Source organism: Tauraco erythrolophus, chromosome 6 (genome assembly GCF_009769465.1).
Source record: "Tauraco erythrolophus isolate bTauEry1 chromosome 6, bTauEry1.pri, whole genome shotgun sequence".
In the NCBI taxonomy this organism is placed as follows: Eukaryota; Metazoa; Chordata; class Aves; order Musophagiformes; family Musophagidae; genus Tauraco; species Tauraco erythrolophus.
Genome location: NC_141470.1, coordinates 68,484,830 through 68,510,871, shown reverse-complemented (window position 1 = coordinate 68,510,871; position 26,042 = coordinate 68,484,830). Strand labels below are relative to the sequence as shown.

Here is a 26,042-nt window from a genome sequence, read left to right as displayed (position 1 = left end):
GTGGGAGCCGCGGCGCTGAGGAGACGCGGGGGTGAGTGGCCGCGGCGGCGGGGGGGGAGGCCGCGGCGGCGGCGGGGAGCCTCCCGGGGCCCGCGAGGCACCGGGGAAGGGCCCCGGCGGCGGCAGCGGGGGAAGCGGGACGGCAGGAAGAGGCGGTGGCGGGGCGGCGAGGCGGGGCCCGGGCACCGTCTCTGCCTTTGTTCGCGCCCCCCCTCCCCCCGACTGCGGCCCGTGAGGAGGCCGCTGCCCCCCTCCCCGTCGCCCCCTTCTCGTCTGACGCCCTCCTTTTCGGTGGGTTTGTGTCGGTCTCTCCCGTAGGACATGGCCGAGGTACCGCCGGGGCCTAGCAGCGTCCTCTCCCCGCAGGGGGACACGCTCTCCCCCTTCCCCGGAGGAGGAGGAGGAGGGGGGGCTGCTTCCTCCTCCTCTTCCACCTCCTCCGCTGCCGCCGCCGCCTGCACCGGGGCCCAGGACGAGGAGGCCGAAGAGGAGGAGGAAGAGGAGGGACCCGCGGGCGGACGGGAGCAGCAGCAGCGAGGAGGAGGAGGCAGCGACGGCGGCAAGGGGGGGCCGCAGCAGCACCGCCTCCACCACCACCACCACCATCCCCCGCACCACAACCACCAGCTCAACGGCCTCATCAGCCCCGAGCTGCGGCACCTGCGGGCCTCCCTCAAGAGCAAGATCCTCAGCTCGGAGGCAGGGGCAGCCCCCGAGGGGCTGGAGAACAAGCGAGCCAGCAAAACAATGGGCTCCGGACAGCAGCAGCAGCCGTCGCCCCCGACCACAGCACCGTGCTCGTCCCCCCTTACCAACCACCTCCCTGCCCAGGGAAGGACTGCACCCTCTCCTCCTCCTTCTCCCCCAGCAGCAGCAGCAACAGGGGACAGGAGCCAGCCTGCTGCCACTACAACTGCTGCTAAGACTGCAGCCCGCAATGGACTGGCAGGAGGGACTGGCTTGGAGGAGGAAGAGCAGGAGGAGGGGGATGAAGGAGGGGAGGAGGAGGAGTCCTTGCTGCTACTCTCCAGGTCCTTAGCAGCAGCTTGCAGTTTGAAAGGCTCGGGAACGGACTCTCAGCCCGAGGAGGACCTAACGATACGATACGTCCGATATGAGTCAGAGCTGCAGATGCCCGATATCATGAGACTGATCACCAAAGATCTGTCTGAACCCTACTCCATTTACACATATAGGTATTTTATCCACAACTGGCCACAACTTTGCTTTTTGGTAAGTGCCAGAGGGGGCAGGGAGGGCAGGAATTGGGAGTGGTTTGGGGCTGGGGAGGAGAGGATTACAGGATTCAAATTTGTGGAAATGCTTCTAATAATCTTATTGTGAATGAGCTTTTTTGGAAATACCTGTCTTCCTAATGAAGTTCCCTCGTGACCCATGCATGTATGAGCAAAGCATATGCTTGAAGTTCCTACTTCATTAATAGATGTTTTAAGTGGTGGGGAAAGGGTTTGAGCGCAGGGCTAGCATCCAGGAATCCAAGGCTTCTAATCTTGGTTTTGACATTGACTTTTATGACCTTTGGTAGCTCGTTTTATCGTTCTGTCTCACTTCCTAGGTTTGTGTTTCAAAAGGAGAGTACTTAGTCCACTAGTGTCTTACAAGTGCTTGGTAGTTCTTGCACGCTGGTTTTAAAACAGACTGCAGCACGGCCAGCCCATAAATGTTAAGTGTTACATGGAGAGGCACTGTTTGTTAAAAGGTTTTGTAGACTTTTTGGTCTACTAGCTTTGGGAATGTCAGCTGTATTGCTTCTTCCAGGTGTGATAGTGTATGCAGCATGCCGAAATTCTCGTGCTGTACTAACGATGTGTTTAGTTTTATATTCTTCCTACTGCACTATTGAAAAGATTCATTTAGCTGTCATCCTGTCTTTCCAAATGTTCAGCTCTTCTTATGGGAGAACTCGTGTGTCAGCTGAAAAACATGCTTTTTAGGATGCTAATCTGTCCACAGGTGTATGAAAGTGAGCGTCAGTTGGCCTGAGGGGTACACATGCACAGTGGGAGCTCAGCTGCGTTTGATTTACCCGTAGGAAAACTCCCGTCTGCAAAACACGTTTGTGGGAGTGTATGGCACTTCTTTGCTAAAGTAAATGATGAGTTCTTCTCTCTTGATGTTTTAATCAAGGCTGGGCGCCTCTCTGAAAGGAATGATTTAGCCAGAACCAAGACACCCTTCAGTTTAGGAGGATCTCTGTAAAATTTTAGTGGAATATGAGTACAGGAGGTGAGGCTAATGGAATCCATCTGGCTTTAAACTTCCTGAATGTTCTTGGTTTAGGGTCTGGTATAATTTATAGCAGGATTTATATGATTTATAGGAGGATTTTCAGAGCTGTGCCTCTTAAAACCCTGAAGAGGGAATACAGTAGGATTATAGGAAGTTGAGCAAACGATTACCTTCTGGAACAAAATAGAAATACGAAAAATATTTGAAAACATTGTTCGATGCAAAGTCATGTTTGCCATTATAAGGATGCTGATCAGAACAGAATGGTATTTTTCAAGCACTGAGCTATGTGTGTGACTAATTTACCTCGCACTGGAAAGAAGTGCTTGTGAACCACAGATGTCCCTGCTTTCAGCATCAAGTGTATCGTTAGTAATGCCAAGGTAACACTGGATACTCTTAGATCACAATGCATTTGTTTAGACTTTAAATCTCTATTTTTTTTTTTGTCAGGGAATAACTTGAGAATTTTGTTATGAAAAGAGCAATGGCACGTTGTTTGACAGAGCACTAAAACAGATGATTTCAAATATTTGTTTTTAACAAGCGCAGTCAAAGAGTAAGATTATCACTCAAGGAAAAGAAAGTTTCTTAGGTTTATTTTGTAGTGACAGCTTCTTTTTTTAATAGCCTTGAAGAGTCAACAAAACTTTCCTTGAACTCAGTGTATTTGCCATTTTTTTGAAGGGTGAAACAATGTAGAGTACATAAAACTAGAGAAGAGTATGTGGCTACGAATGTCTAAAACTGTTAGCACATTGTTATCTACCTTATAATTTGAAAGCTTTTGCAGTATGTTATGTCAAATTTGATGGTTTTTTTTTTTGTGACTGGCTTTAGTATTTTCAAGGTTTGTTTTTCAGAAGTTGTCTTGAAGCCTTTCTGTTCTAAAAAATTTAATTTGTTCCTGCAGTTAATGGATTCCTGAACTACTTTTATCTCGTAAGTCTTTTTAAAATATATATCTTCAGTCAGGGACTGCATATTCCAATTAGCAAGAACAGTGTCAGGGTGGTGAACAGAAGCATAGTGCCTGACCTCGTCTTTAATGCCTTGTGGCCTCACACCCTCCTGGTTTCAGGTTTTGTTTTGGTTTTGATTGGTCTTGGCGAGAGAGATTAGACTGAAGTTTGATTGTTTTAGAAAAACTATCTGTAGGGGTTCAATCAATTCCTTTACTGAATTTTGCCATCACCATTTTCTAAAATGGTCCAATGCACGCTCACCTGTCTTCATTGCACTGTCTTGAGCTCCTTTCCCTTTCTCAGTGTGTGAGGGGAAAGTACTAGCACCATTTAAATTTGAATGGGATGTGTGTTTTCTGTGAATGATCAGCGATTGTCCCCTGCTGTATTTATTCAGTAAGCCATCTTAAACACCATAATTTTGCTTTCTAGCATTTTGGATACCTGAAAGTGCAGACCTGTTTTCTGGAGGCTTTATTAACGTTATACCTGACAACGATTATCTCGTGGATTTGAAACTTGCTGAGTTTTGGCTTGACCTTCCCAAGGTGCACCATTGCTCTAATGACTAGTGCAACCAAAAGGGCTGCTGCTTACTTTTCCATTTTGTTCAACACAAGAAGAACATGAAGCTGCTGGAACGAGTCCAGAGGAGGCCACAAAGATGATCCGAGGGCTGGAGCACCTCTGCTATGAAGACAGGCTGAGAGAGTTGGGGCTGTTCAGCCTGGAGAAGAGAAGGCTCCGGGGTGATCTTATCGCAGCGTTCCAGTACCTAAAGGGGCTACAGGAAAGCTGGAGAGGGACTTTTTACAAGGGCGTGTAGTGATAGGACAAAGGGCGGTGGCTTTAAACTGAAAGAGGGGAGATTTCAATTAGATATAAGGAAGAAATTCTTCCCTCTGAGGGTGGTGAGGCACTGGAACAGGTTGCCCAGGGAAGTTGTAGATGCCCCATCCCTGGCAGTGTTCAAGGCCGGGTTGGATGAAGCTTTGGGCAACCTGGTGTAGTGGAGGGTTTCCCTGCCCATGGCAGGGAGGTTGGAACTGGATGATCTTTGAGGTCCCTTCCAACCCTAACCATTCTGTGAACTACTTCTTCCAGGCTTGTGCCAACCCTTGTGTTTCTCTGATTTGGGAAGCTGAGATAGTCCTCCCACCGCCACCACCACATATATATGTATGTGTGTGTTTGTTTTAGAGCCAGGTTTCTGTTGGTTTAAGGCTCCAAACATGTTCATAGTAGGATGTCGCAGACACTGGTGTTGGTGCCAGGGAAGAGGTGAGAATGCACAGCTGGAAGGAAGGCATAGGACCAATCCTAACCAGTCACTAGTGTGGTTTTGCTGTATAAAACCACTTCCTGACTGTACACTTAAAAAATAAGTTCATATTCCACTTTAAAAGGACCTGGAGATGCTAGGAATCTTCAGAACCTCTTCATTTTAAAGTCATTAATCTGTGTAACTGTCTTCCTGACTTGAGGGGTGACCAGTTGAGAATAGTCGACCAGTTGTGTTGCACTGCAGCATTATCTGGCTGAGCTGTTGCAAGGTAATAACCGTCTGCTCCACGGTCTGCAGCTGCCTGCTTCAACTCAGGTGTCACCTGGCTTTGGAAGAGCAGGTTTGCACAGTGCTAGGTGTGGAAGCCCTGTAAATGCCTGGGTTTTACCTATTCCCAGGAGCTCTGTCAGCCCAATTTCTCTTCAAATGACCCATGGTAGCCACGCCTCTGTCAAAAAACGACAGAGGGACGGGTTATCTTTTGTTTCATGTGAAGCATTTCTAAGCATCACTACAGCTTTGTCCCCCTGTGGATTGTAAATGTGCTTTTGAAGTTGTAGCTTGCTTTTAAAGTGTTTTTGTGGCTTCTGCTCTTAGCAGTGTTAAAATCCTGAAACTTCCATTTAGAAGTGATGCATTAAATGTTTCAGAAAATTGTTTTCAAAATACTTTAGCGTGGGAGAGGTGAGCTTAGGAAACCTTGCTCTGTGCCAAAGTTTGGATAAGACGGGACGTAATAAAAGCAGAGTTCTGGCTGAGTGTTGTAACCTCTCCTGTAATTCACAATACTGCACCACTCATCTGCCTTTAAGAAAAGTCTGGAAAATCTGTGCTTTTATTGGGTTCTTAACTTTGCCACTAGCTATAGCAGCATTTATAGTTTAAACTTTCACAAGTTTAAGAATAACTTATTAATTTCATCTAAGTGGTTTATATGTGTTGTAAATCCTACATGACTGCAGTTAAGATCTTGTTTTATAATAATGTTTTGCCTTTTTTTAATTGGAAAAGGTTTTTTATTTTATTCAAGAGTCTAAGCGTACTTCACGTTGAAATTAAGACTTGTAAGACGTCAACCCTGTTTTTCAGTTGCGGAAAACTTGGGGCATAAAAGAAGAACCAGAAAAGTTAGGAAGCTGTCTGGGAAGTCTTCCTAGCCTCATGGCAGATGTAGGAAGAAATTCTGTAACATCCATTCGCGATTTGCAAACTCTCTCTGTATTCCAGTGTCCTCTTAGGAATGGTGGTGATTTCAGGTACAGGCTTGCTGTGCTGCTTCTCCGTGTCAGAGGCTTTGTGAAAACTTCAGTCCTTGCAGCATCTGAGTGCGTAACAACAGCCGGTGGAGTTATTCTGGCAGTGCCCTTGGACATGAGGGAGTTACTCGTGTCCAGTTTCACAGAGTGGAAACAGAGCAACTTAGTGATTCGCCCAGTATCATAAAGGGCTCTGGCTGAACTGCCAGCCTTTAGGTTAAAACCGTTAGCCTAAACGTATCCTCTGGTGGCATTCAGTGACATGATCGCTACCTGTAAGCTGAAGGAGTCATACAGAGCTGTTTCTGTGATACAGATTAGATTTAGATGAGATCTAAGGAAGAAATTTTTCACTTTGAGAGTAGTGAGGCACTGGAACAGGTTGCCCAGAGAAGTTGTGGCTGCCTCATCCCTGGAAGTGTTCAAGGCCAGGTTGGATGAGGCTTTGGGCAACCTGGTGTAGGTGTCCCTGCCCATGGCAGGGGGGTTGGAACTGGATGATCTTTGAGGTCCCTTCCGACCCAAACCGTTCTGTGGTTCTATGATTCTATACTTTGGGTTTTGGGGTATGTGCAGAAGGGAAGCTGTGTTGCAGTTTTGCGTTTGAATCACAAAATATTTCTCTGTCAGGGGCTAGTTGGTTGTTTTAATCGTCTTCAAATGGGAAGAACTGTCACACAATCTGGTTGTGAAATGCATATTCAGACTGTGGCTGACAGACTTAATGCCATCTTTGCTAATGAAATGAATGCCAATTGTTTAATTTTGTGAAAAGTAATGTGCTTACTGATTTACAGACGTTTCTGTTCTAACTCTTCCGGTAATACATGGTTGCAATATGAAGATTAAAACATTAAAATCTAGTTTGTTTTAAACATTTAAACTTATTCATAAGAACAAAGTTGATGCAAATATGGGATCTGAAGTCACGTATGTTAATCCTGCTAATGACTTACGATTGAAGTAAATCTTGTAGTACTCTGTGGGGTTTAGAATATTTAAGAGTAACTTGAGCTGAATTCTGTTAGTGGATGCTCGTATGCTTAGAAGTACTGTCATATACCTGAAAAAAAAACTTTAGCCCACGATTGTTTTTTCATAAATGGTGTTGTGTGGCAACTACTTTCTCTCTCCTCCCACTCTCCCTGTTTCAGTCTGTTTTGTTGTTTTTTTTTAATTTGCACAGTTTAGTCTTCTCCAGGGAATTAAATTACAAAGTTTTACTTCACATTTTAGGTTCATTGCCAGCTTTAGATAAGGTTGGAGAGAAGGAGAAAGGAGAGGAAAGGCAACAAAAAACCCTGAAATTGAGGTGGAAATAATGCAACACTACCTCTGTAAGTGGAACAATTATAGATTAACTGGCAGACTTACGTGCCTAAAGACAGAGAAATAGACTTAAGGATTTGGGGAACTGGTAGCAAGGTCATACTTTATTCAGCTCTCTAGCAACAGTGGTAAAACCGGTGGGTGTTTGCTTCTTTGATCACTGAAACAAAATTCTTTGCTGTTCATTTAGCGTTTTAAATATATGATTAATGAACATAGCTTTTCTGAAAAGTGCCCTAAACAAGAAAGAACACAGATATGCAATGTCTAGAATGTCACTGCTCTTGAAGTGTGTAAGGAAAAAAAAAATCTTAAAAATTCTCCACATGACTGTTATAATCAATGATTTGCACATGCACGTGTTCGCTTCAGGGCAAAGCATAACTATAACATGCTAGTTTGTGGTGTGCTCTTTTTTTTTTTAGTGAGGTATAAGATTACATCTGGGTACTCTGCGTAATTATAGCAATGTTATGAACAGTCTGTCTGATGATACCCTCTATTTAACTCCCTGGTTTTCTCAGGTCTGAGCTGAGATAGAAAACTCACTGTGAGCTGACACTTTGCATACACAGTTTTAAGTACAGCTTTGCTTTTCTATGGAGTGAACTATGTTTTAGAACGAATGAAAAACTGCTTAGAGGCTGTGTGTTTCAACCCATTTAGATCATGCTACAGGTTTTTTTAGAAACCACTTGTTTAGATTGTTCAGGGTTGTTCTTGGATACTGCTAAAAAAAATTCCTGCCAGATAGGCACTGGAACAGGCTGTCCAGAGAAGTTGTGGCTGCCCCATCCCTGGAAGTGTTCAAGGTCAGGCTGGATGAGGCTTTGAGCAACCTGGTGTAGTGGAGGGTTTCCCTGCCCATGGCAGGGGTGTTGGAACTAGATGATCTTTGAGGTCCCTTCCAACCCTAACCATTTGAGGTTTCTATGATTCTATAAAAACTTAGCAATAATTGTATTTGCATGGTGAGCTTAAACTATATTAAAAATGGTGTTAGGATAACGCTGTGTCATAGAGCTTTGAAACTGCATCTCATATGTTTTGGGCTGCTGCGTTTCACCTTTGATACAGCTCCTGGTTGGCAGCTAGCTTGGTTAATAACCCACTATCCAGGTAGAGAGGCTAGAAGACGTTATTCGTCCTGGGGGGAAAAAGCTGTGAGTATGATCTGCACGAATGAATCTTCTGCCTGTAGAGCCTTAGCCTGCAAGCTGTGTCCAAACAGTTCCGGTGGTGGGAGTATGTTCTATAGCCTTTGGAGGAGCGAGCGCTGGGTTCACAGGTGGGCTGCACTGAGGCCTGGCGAGTCCTTTTCGTTTGGTGTGTCTTGCTGTTGTAAATTTGGATTATCCAGAAGCGCTTGTGCTGGCACATGCTTGTGCCAATCATGTGCTGCAGTCCCGGTGTAGCCGCTGCTCTTGAGCTGAAGGCTGGTTCCCCCCTGCAGATACAGGTCTGTCACAGTCTGTGGGTCCACTTAGACACCCATACGTACAATTTCGAGTTTCTTTTTATCTCTGTCTGTCTTTCCTGAATGAAGAGGAATTCATTCTCCCCTTGGATACTATCCCACTCTGCAGCATTATTCAGTTTTACTGCTGCAGGTTATAATGTCATCAGTCTCTCATGCTGCCTAATCCTTCGGTTAACATATGACTTAGTTTTTCATACACCCTTTCTCTAATATATTTCATGGCAAAATTTTGGTGAACACAGGGGTTGTGTAAGTGGCTTGATAAGTATTTGGGGAGGAGTTGGGTTCTTTTTTTTTTTTCTTTATATTTCAGAATAACTACATCTCCTTGACCATGCTTTTTTTGTGACAATACCGTTGGGATTAACTGTCAACACACAGCTCTTAACGAATGAAATCTTTGAACAGTTAAAATGTGTGAAATTAACTGTGCTTTCTTGTTTGTTCTTTGGGTGTCATGTGACTGAAAATGACAGTTTCTGAAGATTAAACGCAGCAACGTTTTTTGCTGATCCATTGTGGCCTTGACATTAAAACCAGACAGAAATTAAGCACCTTATCTATCACAGCCTTTGTACGTGAAAATTCAGATTACTATAAAACAGGAATGGACTTTTGCTCTGTGGCAGCCCATGTGAAAGGGTTATTTATGCCTTAACTTGATCTTGTCTTTTCTTTTTCTTTGGGTCCCCCCCCCCCCCTTTTCTATCACACGTGTTCTTGTCTGTAGACTTCACGGAATGGTTCTGTCCAGGACAATTCATTGATTGTTAATTGCCTGTAACTTTATTTGAGTGTAATAAAGAAGTAAGAGTCCTTTAATCTTATTTATACTTTTGGAGATGTTTTTAAAAATTATTTAATTACTTTTTTGTAGCTTTATGCAAACAAATTTTGTGTGACTGTTTCACTTAAAATGAACTGGTTTACTACTTTTGGCAGCACTGTAGATCACAAACTGAGAATTCCACGTGTATGTTTGTCTTTAAGGCCATGGTAGGTGAGGAGTGTGTAGGTGCCATCGTCTGCAAGCTGGATATGCACAAAAAGATGTTCCGCAGAGGTTATATAGCCATGTTAGCAGTGGATTCCAAATACAGAAGAAAAGGAATTGGTAAGAATAGCCTTTTTTGTTATTTCTTACTTAAAACCTGTAGTTGGGATAACTGTAGCTGTCATAAAGATTTAAGCTGAACTGAACTGAACTTGTAGATGTGGTGGTTTGTCTGTCATCCCTGCCTTACTTGACCACACAAGCTCCCCAGTGGCTTTTTTCTTTTGTTAAAATAACCTGAAATGCCCTATGAGATTTCCATCTAGGATACGATAAAGCTGAAAAGAAAGGCAGTCAGCAGTCCCTTACCTCTGCCTGTTACTGCTGTCAGATAACAACGGTGGGAATTGCTTTGTGGTTTTGTGTGTGCCCTCATGACTCTATTTCTACATTATGTTCAGTCTGTCTTTTTTCAGTGAACTTATCCTCTGGCCTTCCCCTATCAATTATGCACATATTGCCCGTTGGGGAGAATGTATGTAGCTCACTGTTGTGTTAATAAGTGAAGAAAAATAGGTTTGTATTCCTGCTCAAATGACTGAAACAGAGATCTGTTTTGTTGGGAAGTTACAGGATAAAAGAAATGGCTCTTGGCAGGGAGTTTGCCCTCCCTTGTTGATCAATTTTGCCCCGATGAAGGAATGTTCATTCTAACACCGGTTCTCCTAGCTGACTTAATTAAAGATCTGTTCTTATGGAACTTATTTTTTTTTGTGTCGGTTATTGTGAAATTACATTTTGTAACATTTTTATTTTAAAATGTAGGCATCAACTTTGAAGGCTAGAAATGTGCTTCACCGCTCATTCACACTGAACAGCTCAACTTTCATGATTAAAGACAGAAAGTTACTTGCAATCCAAAAATACAGTGATATATTGCAGAATGGTACCATTGTGTGTGTTCTCCTCTTAAAAAAAAAAACCAAAAAACCCACTACCAAAACCCTTCAAAAAACTTGAAGCACTACGTATTATCATGACTATTCAAGCATGTGCTTTTTTTTTTTTAATTCAGTGCAATTCTGAAGCCATTGTTGGTTTCTGTAGTGGAGCAGAGGGAAGAGGATACTGAGAAATCACTGTCTCTCCTTCCCTTTTAGCTGAGTCATGAAGGAGCCTGCCATAATTTAATTGCAGGTGCTTGGATTCATAAGTAAATAAGAACTAATGCTGTTATGATGAAGATCTCTGCAAGGTTTTTCCCTTGCTTTAGTCAGTTCATCATTTTAGAATTGCATAAACAGAATTTATATTTAAAGCCCTGCTTACTTTAGCATTATGTATGTTGACTTTCCTACACTTGCCACCTTGCTTTTTCCCAAAGTACGCTGTTAATCTGAAGATTTGTTCGAAATGTAGTACAGTTTTGTCATACGTTCAGTGAAAATTAAAGCTTTGAGAATCCTTTAAAACATTCTCTAGATTCCTTTGGGCTTTTTTTTCCTTTTCCTTAGCCTTCTTATGGAAGTGAGATTTATGCAATTTCATTGAACAGCAGTTTTTTCCACTAATAACTTTGAAATCAACTTTCAATTTCACCCCAATTCTACAGACAGGTAGGGATATGACATTTGTAGAACTGTTGTGAAATAGATGAAAAATAATGATAAAGAATTAAATGAATGCTTGACCAAGGGGAGGGGACGGGCTTCAACCATGTTACTAGATACTAGCAAATCCAAATGGGAGCAAGCCACAAGAAAAGTGGTTTCATAAGTTCTGTTACTAATAGAAGTATTTGTTTTAGTAAGAGGAAATTCCCTTGGAAGATGAATGTCCTTCAAGTACGTGCCAGCAGATTTTGACTTTAAATGCAACAAAAAGGAATGAATCACATCTTGGAAGGCTATATATAACACGATGTTAAACATAGAAGCCTGTTTCTAATATCCTTGTGTTAGAAGAATCTTGCGCTCAAGCTGAGTCTCTGGATAACTTTATGGATTATTTTGATGTTCAAACTTGAGACTGCAACTTGACTGCAACTTCTTGTTTCTTTTTTCTTTCTTTCTTTCTTTCCTCCCTGCTTGCCCCAGGTGTCGTGTCGTGTAGGTAGCACACACGTTAGTCATACATAAACTAGCATCTTTTTGTGTTGCAACTCTGACACTTACTGAAATCTGTATTTCAGGTACAAACTTGGTTAAGAAAGCTATTTATGCTATGGTTGAAGGAGATTGTGATGAGGTAAGATTTTATAATCCAAAACTTTCCTAATGTAAACGGTTTGCATTCTCCTTTATGTGGATTCATTTCACAGGTTTTTCTTCCACAGGACTTTTTTTTAGGTGGGGAGTGGGTTGGTAAGAAGCTATTCCTTTTTTAATAAAGGGAAAAATAACCTCAGAGAAACGCATGGCACAAATAGGAGAAGGATTTTCTAATTTTGTTCTAAGGGCTCAAAATCAGTGAGTGCTTCAGGTTTTGTTTTACTTGGTGAAGCTGCCTCAGCCTTCGGTCACAGGCACATTTTCCTCCGAAGACTCTAAGGTGGTACTGACCAGTATAACTTTCATGTTTCGTGTAATGCTTGCATACTTTCAAAGTACCCAGAGATACTGGAACGGTTTGTGCTGTGGTATTGCAGAATAAGGTTTTATCACAGCAGGTTGTCAGGCTGTCGTGACAGTGCATAGCTGTAGTACATCTGACTAACAGAACTCTCATCATTTAGCTTGTCAACGAAAACTTGGAAGGAAACTGACTGAATCAAACTTTCTCTGGCCTATATGTTATTAGTCTTTCCTTTTACCAGATTACTGTTCCTACTTTTTTTTTTTTTTTAAGTATAGAAAGGAACTAACTATCTTTATATGCCATATTTAACTTGCAAGGAACTCTCCCTGTATCCATCCTTTTTAATCCAATTATCTGTCCCTTTAATTTTCATCTGCTTGGTACAATGCAGTTGTTAGCTTGTTGCTGATACACGAGCGCTGTGTCATTTCAGCGTGTCATAGTTAATGATCCTTTGATCTCTCTGTTATCTCGTTTCAACTGCTCCCTCAATTGTCCTCCTGCAGTGTGGCGAAGGTTCTTATGCAAAATTACAACCTGTGTCGCAGGACTCCTGGCACGTTTATTCTTCTGCTTGTGTTACACCTCTTGCAGCATCCTTGCATGTGTTCTGACTTCGTTCATTGTTTGAGATATTTATTCTTCCCTTCACATTCCTTCATGTCTCTGCTTACTGGTGTCTTCCCCCTCCTCCCCCTTTATAATTTACGTTGTGCTCAGGCAGCGTAGTGCAATCTGATAGTTCTGCAATTCTTTTAAGTTCTGTGTTTTGGCTTGTTGCTTCTTTCATCATATGCAATATGCTTTGCTCTAATCTGTTTTACTGCTTGCTACATTGAACTAATCCAGAAAAGTTTTGTTTGTTTGTCTTTGCCACTGCTAGAGTATTCAAGATTTAAAAAAAAATAAAATAATTGAGGAATAGTATCACACTGTTCACATCACAGTTGGGGAATTGAGATGCAGAGAAGTGAAGTGAATTGCCTGTTGTTGTCAGAGAGTCAATACTGGCTATTTCTACTCCAGCTACCATAGTTGCAACAGTTACCAATGATTTACAAGTGTATGTACTACTTGTCATGTAACTTCATTTCTAAATCAGACTGGCTAACAGGTATATGCATAATGATCTCTGCCGTGTCTTTCATTTTTTTCCTCCTACTGTAATACTAGTCCAAATACTAGTCCAAGAGTCCTTCTTGCTGTTTTTTATCTTTGTGCAAATGAAATAAATGTGATAAGGATTGCAGGCTAGTCTGCAGTGAGACCTCGTTAAGTCTTAGTCACAGATTTTCATCCATGGTGTTGTTTGAACGCTCTGTAGGAAGTGCAGAGGACATCTTTGGAGACTGTTGCTATCCCTCTTTAATCCAACATGCTACAGTTCAAGCTCCTTGAAGCTGTGCTGGAGGGGTGCAGGCATGTTCCATTTCCAGTTTGGAAACTGTGTAACTGTTTGTGGGATGATGATTCTGAGCTAATTATGCCCTGCTTCCTGGGGGCTTTTGTATCAGCTGAGCCTTGTGCTGGCACGGAATTTTGAAACAAGATCTTATTACGCTTGGGCAATGTGGAGCGCAAGCAGAGTAAATTTCTGACTTTCTACACTGGTCAGCAGAGGTATACCCACACTTGTGCGATATGTTTATGTCGTTCAGGTATGTATGTATATACAGGATATCTACAGCCAAATAGCCAATGTTTTCTGCTTTTCTACCAAGTGTAGGTTTCTTCCAGATACACATGGTACAAAATAACGATGTTGTCAAACCGCTATGCGGTACAAGTAACCGAGTTTCCAGTCATGGCCAGAATTTGAAAAATCCAACTCTCCACCCATTAAAAGCTCTGTCAGACAGAGCCAAGACACGTACCCTCACCAGTTTTTCCAGCAGTTGTTGGGAGAATAGTTTCTGGCTGTCTGATTGATGCCTAGAGCTGATCAAACATGAAGTAGTGCATCACAGTAATTTGTCTTTGTGAGGTGTGTAAATAGTTTCATCATTTCTGCTGCTCTTAAGCTATTTTTCTACATCCCTTAATAAAATCAGAGGCATGCTGAAAATAAAAAGATGCTGCTACTTGATATAAGATGAACTGCGATGCAAAAAAAAAAAAAAGCTGTTTTTTGAAACTTGCTTGGAATAAGATTAAACACATGAATATGCAGCTGTGGGTGTCGTGAAAAATTTCCAAAGGCAATTTTTGGAAACTCTTCCCTTCAATCTAATTATGGAATAGATGCAGTAAATGTACTTAATTTTAATAACTTATGGCATATAATCTGATAAATGCTTTGTTCAGGATGTTACTTTTTGAAGTACTGTAGATTGGACTTCTGAGGTATCAACGTCGAGTCCTGAAAAATAAAGGATTTATACAACACCATAGATGAAAATCTTGAAAAAATCACTATTGATGTGCGGACATTTCAAAGTGTGCTGCAATATTTTGGTGATTAAGGACTTTTTTTTTTTTTTTTTCCTGTAAGCTAATTTATTGGGAATAAAGTAAGCCAGGCCTATGCAGAAAGTGATTTACAGCGCAAGCTTCTGTGGTCAGTCAGCTGCCTAAGACGTAGCTTATGCTATATGCCGTGCTTCAAAGCTGAGAGACAATGTCCTTCCAGCCAGGGGTTGTTTCCTGACTTGAGGAAGCTGTGAGTAAGTGAAGAAGTGAATTGGCTGGGGTGGAATCTGTGTGAAGGGGAGGAGATGGCTGTGAAGCTGGCCGTGGCCTGTATTAGAATAGAAACGAGGGAAGTGATCAGATGTTGGGGGCGGGTGGTTGAACTGGAAATAACCTTCAAGCCTGAAGAAAGTACTCAACAGCATGCTTTGAGCTGGAGTGTCTGCATATAACAGTACAAAACTTGAGGGATCTTTGATTTTTTTTAAATTTATCTATTTTTTTACCTCGCTGACTTTCTCAAGCATTTGATGTTAACGAATTCTAATATTTGGGGTAGTGAACTGAAGGTTTTCAAGGTTATAATGGGGTGAGTTTCCAGTAGGTGTCAAAGATTTAGAATAACTTTATGGGCTGGTTGCATAGAAAATGCGTACTATGGAAATAAATCAGGTGAAGGTGAATAGTTTTTCTCCCATCCTCAAAGTTTTGAATATAGTATTCTTCCAGTATAAAAAGGAAAGTATATGCTGACTTCAGCAAGTTGGGCATCTGGCTGCTTTTTGTACATTTGCTTAGTTTTTACTGACAAGCAATTTTCAAAAATTGTACTGCCTGAGACCTTCATGTGGAACTGTTACATTCCTAAATCACAATTAGGAAGGAGGAGTTGTTCATTCATATGTAGGTTTTCCATCTGTACTAAATGACTGTAAGTAATCTGCATACGATTCTTTCGCTTCATATTACTGAAATAACGTCCCGTGTAACTGGCAACTAATCAAAATGAGACGCTAGTGAGTGAGAGTTTCAGGAGCTTTTTTAAGCAAAACGTAGAATGTGAAAAGGAGTTGCAAGTTCTCATAAGAATTTCCATTGAAACTTTAGAGAGATTTAAAGTGAGGTTTTCTGACCACACTAGTAGATGTGTCATTTTAAGTCAGTACCACACTTGTAAAAATTAAATGTATATTTTCATATAATCCTGTTATGAAATTCTCAAACTATTGACATCTTACCTTTTTCTTCATCTACAAATCATCTATTGTGGTGTTATATTTTGGGTACTATCTTTCATTAAAAGTGAAAGCAGTTCACTGGTTAAGGACACTGGAGAATCACCCGTAACTGGAGTCTGATATGCCAGATTTACAAGTAAGAGTAGCAGCCTCTTCTGTGGGTGCTGAGAGAGCACTTTCTTTGCTTGCGCGTTTGGTTTGGCTGTCTTCATTCTGTGACTTGATTTCTAAACTCGAGTTTGTTCAGAGTTTGAACTGAAGCAGCAGGAAAGCTTGACCTCTCCGTTTTTCTTCAGTTTAGGAATAAATTCTAGCTATGAAAATGCAATGACAAGAAATATTGCACTCCCTTCTGACTGTAGAAGATTTCTTGCTTGTAAACCCAGTTAAAATTAGAGCGTTGAGATAAAATGTTAAATTTATGAAATTTAAGACATGAGAGAAAATAACAGCCTTCAGAAGGTTGCAACTTGTGCAGGAAATGCTGTTAAATGCAATCAGACCTCTCCTGGTCTCCAGGTGAGGATGTGATTGTGGTATTGGACAATTTAACAGGCATATGAGTACAACAAAATAGACCCTATGAAACCAGAAATAAATGTAATGGTTGAAGGTTTGCAGCTTGATTGAAAATCTCACACAGGAAGAGATTAATTCTTCACAAAACGAAGCTAAATTTGGATAAAATATGACTGTGTTTCCTTTTTAGGTAATAGAAGTGTGTCTTTAGCCCTTTGAGATCAATGCAATTATGTTGAGATCAGGGAATTATTTTTTATTGTGCTGAGTCTTCCTTGGAAATACCAGAGCAAATCTCTTGCGTTTGCTTTCAAGATGAGCATTCACTCAGGTAGTGGGATTCCAACAAACCTGAATTTCCACATTTAACCACTCCCTTAAATTTAGTGATCTGCAGCGTTGGAAGTCTTTTAGCACAGTAAGATGTGCAAGCGTGCAGTTGGATACAGGCTTGTTCTATCCCTCTGCCAGGTTGCTAAACGTTTACGAGAGGGAATGCCGTTTGTAGCTGGAGTCCAAATAATAGTCTCCTGCACTGTGGATTTACGTGGATCACATTTCCTCTTCGGCGTAATGCTTTGTTTTAATTTGAATTAAGAAGCTGTACAAGATGCTTCATTGTGTAGAAGACAGCACTCTTCAGGGAAACTGTTACACGTCGATAATTTGTTTTAAATTAATAGTTATCCATCTTAATGGATTAAGGATGTTAAAGGTACTCGACCAGGTCACAGGTTTGATAGCAGTATGCTGTGTGGTGCCAGCTAGAGAAATTCAATCTTTAATTCTTGCCATAAGACTAAGAATTGAATTAGGTTGTCTTAAGCATGCAGGTACAACAAACTGTCCTGCTGGAGTTTAAGAACTCTGACTATTAATATTTTAATGTGTGACTCTCTGTTCCTTTTCAGAAAATGAACTACTACTAAGTCTTGTTGTTCTTTGGGTAGTTAGCCAGAGGTTTACTGTTCTTTCGACACTCTTACACTGAGAAGCACAGGGAGAATTATCCATTGGAATGCAGTTAGAGCGACTTGAAACTTGAGTAATGGTCAAATATATACTTTAAATGGATTATTAAATCTTTTTGAAGGTGACCAGTCTAACTGCTGGCTGCCTCTCTCTATTATATTGACTTAGCCACTCCTCAGACTGCAGAAGACAAACCTGATGGAGCAAAAAAAAGGACAAATTTTCTACCAGGTTGCTCTTTGAAGTAGCTCAGCAGCAAGCCTAGTGAGCTGGCAGAAGTGGTGAGGGAGAATGGAAATGCAAGCCTGAAGGCAGCGGGGCCACAGGGTTCTTAAAGTAGATTGACTTAAACTGCTCTACAAATACGGACTAATATTTTGTTCCAGGTTTTAAGGGGGTGAGGGGATGTTAACCAGCTTTCCTGCTTTTTATTAGAGGAGAAGGGAGTCCTGGGTTTTGAGGTATATATTTCTGACGACACAGCGGGTTTATCAAATGCTGGTTTGGAAATAGCCATTAGTGGACTGAACACCAGCAGTGATCACTGGTGTGCTGCAGAAATTACTTGGGCTGTCTTTTCATTATATGGTCTTTCTGCGGCGTCCATCAGCTCTTGGTTACATGTCATGGGACTGTATGTAGTCTGGTCAGCCTGTGTTCTTGCACAGCTGCAATCTGTCCTTGATAGTAGAATCCTTAAATAATTGAGTTGGACAACAGTAAAGAGGTAAAACGAGTTTTTATCCTTTGGAGTGGGTGCACAGCTTGCTAGGTATGGCAGAGATCTGCTCGGTGCGATTGGAGAAAAGAAAGGAAAAGAATTCAGAGGGACCTACTTCAGCAGTTTAGTATTTAACTTCTTCTTAACGCTAGTGTAGATTTTTGCCTGTACTCAAAGCTTGTAAGATAATTTTGAGTCTTTGCTTATTTTGGACTACATTTACACTTAGGTTTGGTCTGAGCTTTTTATGGCAGGTCTTCCCGCAACTGGGATCTTATCAACACGGGGAAAAAGATGGAAAAAACCTGCTCTTTCTTCCTGGTGTGCACTCTGGTTTGAGTTGGGGGTGCTTGTGTTGAGCACAAATATTCGTTGCAAATGCCGAGTCCAACAACAAATTGTACAATGATGGAGCTTGTATCTAGGTCTAAATCTGTCCTATTAGAGGTCAAAGATGTTAAATGACTAAACAAAACTTCACGTGCCAAGTTCTTGTGACATGCAGGAGTTCAGTTGCTCATTCAGAATGAAAAGTTTGTTTCGGACCCTGACCTGTTTCGTAGGTTGTTTTTTGGTTTGGTTTGTTGTTTGGGGTTTTTTTGGGGGGTGTTAGTGGCAGGGTTTTTTTTGTTCGTGGTTGTTTTTTTTTTTTACCCTAGCTATTAGGTAATGAGTTGAAATACTGTTCACAGTGAAGAAGTAAAATCTTGATATCAATGAAACTTCCTTACGATGACAATTGTTGATTAACTGCTAGCTTTTATTTAATGGGGGAACGGAGGGGATTTGCTTGAATAAGTCAAGAAAAAATGAGCTCCGCTTATTGCTAATAAGTGAATGTTTAAATGCAAACTTTGAAATTGTTTCAGTAGTCATGTAATTGCAACTATGTTTCTAATATATGCTTTTCTCCTTTTTTTTGTTTTCCTCCCTAAAGGTGGTGTTGGAAACAGAAATCACAAATAAGTCTGCTTTGAAACTTTATGAAAACCTTGGTTTTGTGCGAGACAAGAGGCTGTTCAGATACTATTTAAACGGAGTCGATGCACTGCGTCTTAAACTGTGGCTGCGTTAAAAGAAACCATCACATCAAGCAACTGACGTCCCAGCAGCGCAGAGTTGTCCTTTGCATGCAATGCAATTTGTACAAAATTGCTTTGCAGGTGGACTTAGTGATTTCCATGCAGCTCTTTCTGTCAGTGTCTCATTGAGTGTCGCACATGTTTGTTGCACTTTGGCATGGCGCGTTTGTTCAGAATTAAACCCGATCGTTTCAGCCCGCGAGTTCTTTTGGTACCAGCGAGATGTGCCAGTCGATAGCCAAGATAAGTTCGTTCATTTGCAAGTCTGCTGACTGTATGACATACACAGTGAACCAGTATGTGGGACGCCACTTCCGGTTCCAGAAAAAAAAAGCCAATGTAGATTGTAAAAATTCTATAAGTATACTAACATTTCATACGAAAATTGCCATAGTTTTCTGGAAAAAGGCTTCAATTTTAGGTTTTATTTTTCAATATCGAATTTTCCATTCTTGAATATTGGTACCTCAGTGATTAGTGAATGAAAAATGTATTGTAGGGTGGGGTGTGTGTTACAATGAGTAACAGTAACAATTAAATTGCGTCTGCCAGTGCCTGTATAGATAAGTATATTTGTCTTCACCTCTCAGTTTGGAGTGCATGCTTTTATTCTTTTACTTTCTTCAATTGTCTTAGCAAGAAAATTTCTGCTTTTATTTAAATTCTGGATTTGATAATAAATTATTTCAGATTTTTATAATTTGGATACTTCTCCCAAACGAGGGTTTGCAAGGCCCTTCTTTTCTTATAGCAAGAAGTGTAAGCTATTTTGAAAACCTTGAGTAGCTGCTAAAAGAGAACCTGATGTCACCAGTAAATCTCTGCTGGTTTTGGATGCACTTTTTTCATTAAAAGAGTGAGGGACTTTTAAAAGAAGATATAGAAAATTAATGTAAATTGGTATGATTTTATTTAATCAAAATTATTGCTAGAAGCTCTGAAAAACAGCTATTTTAAGATAGTTGGAACAATTTTTTTTCCAGATTCAGATTGCTTTGCTTCAGTGTTCTAAAATGCCTCCATCTTTGGTTCTTGGTCTTGGAAATAAATTTCAAGGTGTATCGTATCCATTTTTAGCTGCTCTCATTTTCTCTAAACTTACATGAGCTAAATTATTGGGGGAATTTTTCCCCTTCAAAATCAAAGCAGCGGGGAAGGACTTCTTTCTCTCTCTCTTTCTCTTTCTCGCATTCACTCTTGCTCTGTTTTTCTCTTTTTTTTATTTTTCCTTTCTTTAATTGGGCTTACATAGGTTTTGCCAATACCCATCAATTTTTTCAGTAATTAACAGTGTCTAGGCTTTCTTGTTCAGTGTGATTATATAGCCCAGTTCTATCAATCAGTTGGGTTTTTTTTCACTTTGGAAAAAAGGTATTAGTTGACTTGTGGAAGCACCTATGTAATCTGTGAAAAGGATGAACTCTCAGTGAATCCGCTCTTCGATAGTCGAGCGCACTCTTCAGATTTGCCTTACTATACTTCTTTTTTTTTTCCCTTTTTTTTAAGTGTTTGGTTTGAGTCATGGGGTTTGTTTGGTTGTTTTTTTTTTTGGCTAATTACTGTGCATTTAAAAGCAAAAACAACAAAACCCCTACCTCCAGTAACATTTGGAAAAGAGCCCTGTGCAGGAAAACTGGATTTAAAGGAAAGCCTTATTTTGCACAGACCAATCGCACATGGTGATGGACGTTTCTTACCATGTACAAATTATGAGTTGTATTTGAAAATAAAGATTTTTAATGGAAATTGGCCCTTCTGAGTTTTCTGCTTGTAGTCACCATCTGTGCTTTTGAGGGGTTTGTTCCCCTCAGTAAAGAAAACTCATCTTTAAAACAATGCCCAAGTCTGTTACGCACAGAACATGTTGGAGGTCAGAGTACAGCCTGTATCTTGCCACTTCTGCCTTGTGACACGCCGCAATCTTTTTGTTCACGTTATCCTGATCCCTCAGGTTTGCCAGTTTTTCTGGGCAGCTTTTCAGGAGATTTCGTTCGTAGTTAAGACTTAAGTGTTGGTAATGTTAAGTCAATCAAGAACGGATTTCTCTCAACCATGTTCTAGTGGTCCAGGACGTAGTGCGGAGGCAGATCAGGGAGGTTTCATTCCTTGTTAACAGCTGCCAGACTTGTATGGCAAACTGCAAACTAGGCTGCCTTGTGTGTCTGCTGATGTTTAAGAACCGAAAAGCCAGACAGGCAAGTTATCCGTTGGTTAATATTTAAGCTGTGGGTGTCTTCAGATTCAAAAGCCGACTTAGAAGTTAGCCCAAGTCACTTTTCACAGAGGCACTGCCAAAACTGTCGCTTCCCAGCAAACTTCAAATACAATTCTGTTTGTTTATCGTAAGAAGCAGCTGTCGCCATGCGCGTTCTGAAAATCCTGCGCAAAATAGGAGCACGTTTCTTTGAAAAGAGCACGTTGCCTGAAAGGTTCTGATGCTGCTGCCGTGTAACACGCAGTTCGCCACGGAAGGTACTCAAGCTGTGTGTGTTGGTTCCTATTAAAAGAAACAGATTTGTTCTCTGTGTTGCTTGGGATTTGGATATCAAGTGGGAAGTTCTGAATTTGCAAAGAGATGAAAACAGGTTTTCAAAAGACAACTAGGAATGAAAAGTTGGTTATTTCTCATGTCTGTCGCTAAAACACAGTCCTCTCCCCCTCGCCTTTTGCATTGACACATCTAACTAAGGCGTTGATCACTTTTGTGTTTAAATTTGCCCAAATGTTGCTCTTGGCTGCCATGTCGGTATGGATGTTTGCATTATATTGTTTTTTAAGAAATAATCAGGTTCATCACCTTCAAGAAAAGTAGGCATAATCTAATTGGCGTTGCGTAGTACGTCACAAACTATTTTTCAGGGCACTGCAAAACATTGCTAAAACCGAGTGCTATGTTAAAAATAATTTCAGGTCTTGTGTAACCATTGCAACCTAAATTGGAGTTCAGGTATCAGGTGGGCATCTATAAAAATATCAAGTGTATCTCAAAATACTGGACTGCTGTTTTGAGTGGATTATATTCTTCTGTCCCTTTATCCTTTTTGATGAGAACAAAAACAGTGGGGTTATGAAATGTACAAGCTGTCTAAATACAATGCAGTCAAATAAATGGTTGTTTATCTATTTCCTTTTGAATGGGAATGCTCCAATGATTATTTTACTTTGTCCACAAAACACAAATGCATGTGTATTCTTGAGAGAGAAACGGTGGGGAAAATTTTACAAGACAATTGTTTGTTGCTACTCGGTTTTCCTTTCCATGCCTTTGTTAGAAGCATCTCGAATAACATTTATATGAACTTCAGCTTCATAGCTACTCTAAAATGGATTTTTTTTTTTTCATGTCTATTAAGTTATGACTAACATAGCCATCCTGGACTAAGGGTGGGGGATTTTTATTGTTTGGGTTGTAGTAAGCAAGAGTTGAGAACTGCTTGCAAAGCTGAGAATGCTGTCTTAAAACTGTCCAGGGGAGCCTATGGATTTTGAAAATCCTGTGTGCTTTGTTCCCTCTACTACTACATTTAGGCTCCTAAAACTTTCTAAGAATTTGCCAGCAAGTGTTGTGTGTCTTTGGCCGTGTGTTTGCTAAGAGGTGTGCGGATGACTCAGTGGTAACCAATTTCAGCTGGAAATTGTTGGTCACGTGCCAGCAGCTCCGAGTCTTCTGTTCTTCCAGCTTCTTTTCTGATTCCTTACAGCTAGGCTATCTAATTATTAGAGTTCGTTGTGAATTAAGGCTTCACAGACATTTTACCCCTTCTTACGCTTCTTCCTATTTGTCCCAGTAGTGGGAACTGTTCTACGTAACTGGAAATTTCTTTCCACCTTCAGGAACTGGATGCCGAGTGTTGCATGTAAATTTTTACCTGGTCATAAACCAGTGACAGACAGCCCTGCTGATTTCTTTGCTCCTCCGGTTCCTCTAAGTATTAAATTATGTGACAAATACGGGTTAAATTATTTTTCCTTGTCTTACACCAGGGCTATACATACACTGCTGTGCATCTAGTTAGTATGCATGGGCTAAAATAGATTTGGAGAGGCCTGGGATTTCTTTTAATGTGAAATTATAAGAAGTGTTTTTCTCACAGATAGTCCAGACTATAGAAGACTGGTTCAGTGATATTTATTTATTTTTTTAGGAGCGAGCATTTTATGTGTTGCCCATCAATGCACACTCTAACAAATCTCTGATTTCTTTAAATGTGCAGCACAGAGGGATCCTGAGCTATGGCTCATATGGGGCAAAAAGAGATTATCTGTAGGTCTGCAGAAATGTTTTTGGTAAAGCAGCGGAGAATTTTCTCCTTCTATTGCTGTTCAACTCCTTGTAGGAAAGACAGGACTGTGACTACTCTTGATCGTTGATCTTCATTGTAAGATTCAAGGGTAAGGTGAAAAAAGAGTGGAATTCAAAGAGTTTAGAGTAGATGAGGTATTGATCTTCTTAACTTGATGTCCTCCACAGGAGGACAGTCCTCCTTCGATGTATTCTGTCTGAGCCCTTTGCAAAGGAAATTGTGGATGCCTGCAGTTTCTGTGGAGTCGAGGAGAGACTGAACAAATACTGGAAAGAGGGATCTGCTGAGAGGTGCCAAGTAGACAAACGGTATGAGGCTCAGGAAGCTGCCAGAGCTGAAAAGCCTCAACAGCTGGAAGACCACTGGACGAAGTGTCACCCACTACGTATGCTTGCCCCATCCTTCCTTTTCCCAGGACATCTCCCTGTGGCAACTGTTCCTGTATTCCCATTTTGTGGCCAATACTTGAGATGAGAGGCTGGACTGGATGGGCTCTGGTCTGAGCCAGGGTACCAGTGTAGGACAGTGCAATGCTCCCGCAGGGCAGGGAGCTGCCCAGCTCCCAGGGACCACTTTCCTCCTTCACAGGCAGTACAGGCTGAAAAGGCTCTTGATTTGTAGACTTTGGATCTGTGGCTCTGTAGGACAAGTGGCACTTTTGTTCCATAATATTCCTTTGCTTTAATGCAGCGCCAGGAAAGCTGCCCTGGGGATAATCAAGAGTTTTCTGTGCATTTTCCTACCGTGCCAGGGGTCTGTCCTCCTGTACAGTCAGAGATGAGTGCAATACCCTTTTAGAACTAAGAAGTGCTTTTTGACCTTGGATTTTTCTAAAATGTGCTTTGTTAAATGAGGATCAGTTCTTGCACCTTGCTAGGATCGCACGTGGTGTGACCCACTGCTGAAGTACAATTGTTTTCTTCCTTCACTGAACATCTGTTATCATTTAGAAAACACAGCTAAATAAAAAAAAATCCCTTCTGTCTCACTTCCAGCAATCCTTATTGATCTTTCTTCAGCTACATAAGACAGAGAAAAGGTCAAATCCAATTTATGATTTACGCTCCGCACAGTCCTCTGCCAAAGCGCGAGGGCAGGTCGCTGCGTGCTTTTGTCGTGGGTATTTGTGTTAGCAGAGGCCTTAGGTTGATGATTCCTTGATTTTAAGTGATTGAGCAGGAAATGAGAAGAGATTTTCTTGATTTTTAAAAAGACCTGAGTGAGAACAAAAATGTATTGAAAAGTTTTAATAAGACTTTTTCAGAAATTTTCAGGTCTCTGGGGGAACACACACCACCCCTCAGATTCAGGTTTTGTTAAATCTCAGTATTTCACTTCCCTTTAAGCAGGGATGGAGAATGATTTTCCAGCTTTTTAGCCGTTGCCTCGCAGGTGGCTGGAACACATAATCTCCAGGTGGGAGAGACAGATTTAAATTCCACCTCTGCATCCAGAGAAGTTCCATCCTGGACCTGAGAAATTCTCCAACAATCAAAACCCTGACCCCAAAGAGCAAGAAAAAAATTGTCCAAAATATTTTCTGAAATTTGATAGGTGTTCTTCCTATTTTTTTTCCACCAGCTAATGCCTTGAGTTGTGTTTTGTTTTGTGTTTTTTTGGTTTTTTTTAAAAAAAATTCAAAACCAGGAGAGATCATTTCTGCTTAAGTGAATGCTTCTTTCCAGGTGCTGGAGAGATGGAAACACTAATAAAGAGGAGGTAGTGGCTAAAGATGTGATATGGCAGCTTAATAGTAGTAGCTGGTTTCTGCTTTCTTTTTTCTATCTTGTAGTAAGACACAAACCAAAAAAAATGAAGCAGCAGGTGATAAAATACTAATAAAGATGAAATTTGGAAAAGTAGGTGACTGAGCAGCTTTGCTAGAGAAAGAAAGCTTTATGCAAAGCTAAAATTATTACTGGTATTATAAAGGAGGGGGCCAAAACTGTTAGCTGTGCAACCCCCTTCCACGTAGGACTTGGAAAATACATGTTCTGTCCACGTGAATGGGCTCCTTTCCACAAGTAATTCAGAGCAGACAGCTAATTGAACGCTCTCATGTTGCCACAGCTCCCTCCCAGGGGATGGTTGTGCTGGAAAAGGCTCTTAGTCTCAATCAAAATTAGTCTTTAATATTGGAAAGAACAAACAAATGAGCCCTCGGAGTTTGATGAAAGTGGTTGATGTGTCGCTTTTGAATTGCGCTAAGTGTGCTTCAGCCTCGTTGACTCCCAGCAGAAGGGCTTGCTGGAGGAGCTAATTATATGAAGAAGAAAACCAGCTGCTCTTCAGCCAAATTAGGGATGTCCTTCTTTCTCGCCTCCCTTCTCCACGCAGCGACATGCTGATCTAAGAGTCCTGCAGCTTTCCAGGGAATAAACGGCAGTTTCAGGTGCGCAAAGCCGCTTTCAGCCTAATGAAGGGCTTGCACTGTCCATGCCTGATGCTGCTGTTCGATACAATTTGCCAGAAAATGTGATGTTTATTTTTAGTTCACTCCCCCCCTTTTTTTTTTTTGCACTGATAACTTGTTCCAGGAACCTTTTGGTTTCCCAAGGCCTGAAGTGTCTCTCCTGTCCGGCACAGAGTGTGTTTTTGCAGCTCTAAACGGAGCTTGTTGGGGACGAGTGAGCTGGGCTGTCTGAAAATGTAAACAGCCTC

General features: G+C 41.2%; 1 protein-coding gene across 3 annotated transcripts; it reads left to right on the top strand.

Annotated features, from left to right (window-relative positions):
* Positions 1–22,212, top strand: NAA30 (N-alpha-acetyltransferase 30, NatC catalytic subunit). Of its 3 annotated transcripts, XM_086612980.1 has the most exons (5): positions 1–31; positions 319–1,233; positions 9,556–9,679; positions 11,751–11,806; positions 18,933–22,212. In XM_086612980.1, exons 2-5 carry the CDS (start codon positions 322–324, stop codon positions 19,068–19,070), a joined length of 1,230 nt encoding a protein of 409 aa, XP_086469106.1. In that variant the 5' UTR covers positions 1–31; positions 319–321; the 3' UTR covers positions 19,071–22,212. The 3 variants fall into 3 exon arrangements, with proteins under 3 accessions (XP_086469106.1, XP_086469107.1, XP_086469109.1); XM_086612981.1 differs by lacking the exons at positions 9,556–9,679; positions 11,751–11,806; XM_086612983.1 differs by lacking the exons at positions 9,556–9,679; positions 11,751–11,806; positions 18,933–22,212 and adding an exon at positions 3,648–3,795.
* Positions 22,213–26,042: the final 3,830 nt, after the last annotated feature.

What these genes read in the sequence shown, in the direction of transcription:
- NAA30 (XM_086612980.1), top strand. Translation starts at nt 322, where the DNA reads ATGGCCGAGGTACCGCCGGGGCCTAGCAGCGTCCTCTCCCCGCAGGGG. An exon ending in GGCCACAACTTTGCTTTTTG is followed by an intron (nt 1,234 to 9,555) that starts GTAAGTGCCAGA and finishes TTTGTCTTTAAG; the next exon opens with GCCATGGTAGGTGAGGAGTG. An exon ending in TTGAAGGAGATTGTGATGAG is followed by an intron (nt 11,807 to 18,932) that starts GTAAGATTTTAT and finishes TCCTCCCTAAAG; the next exon opens with GTGGTGTTGGAAACAGAAAT.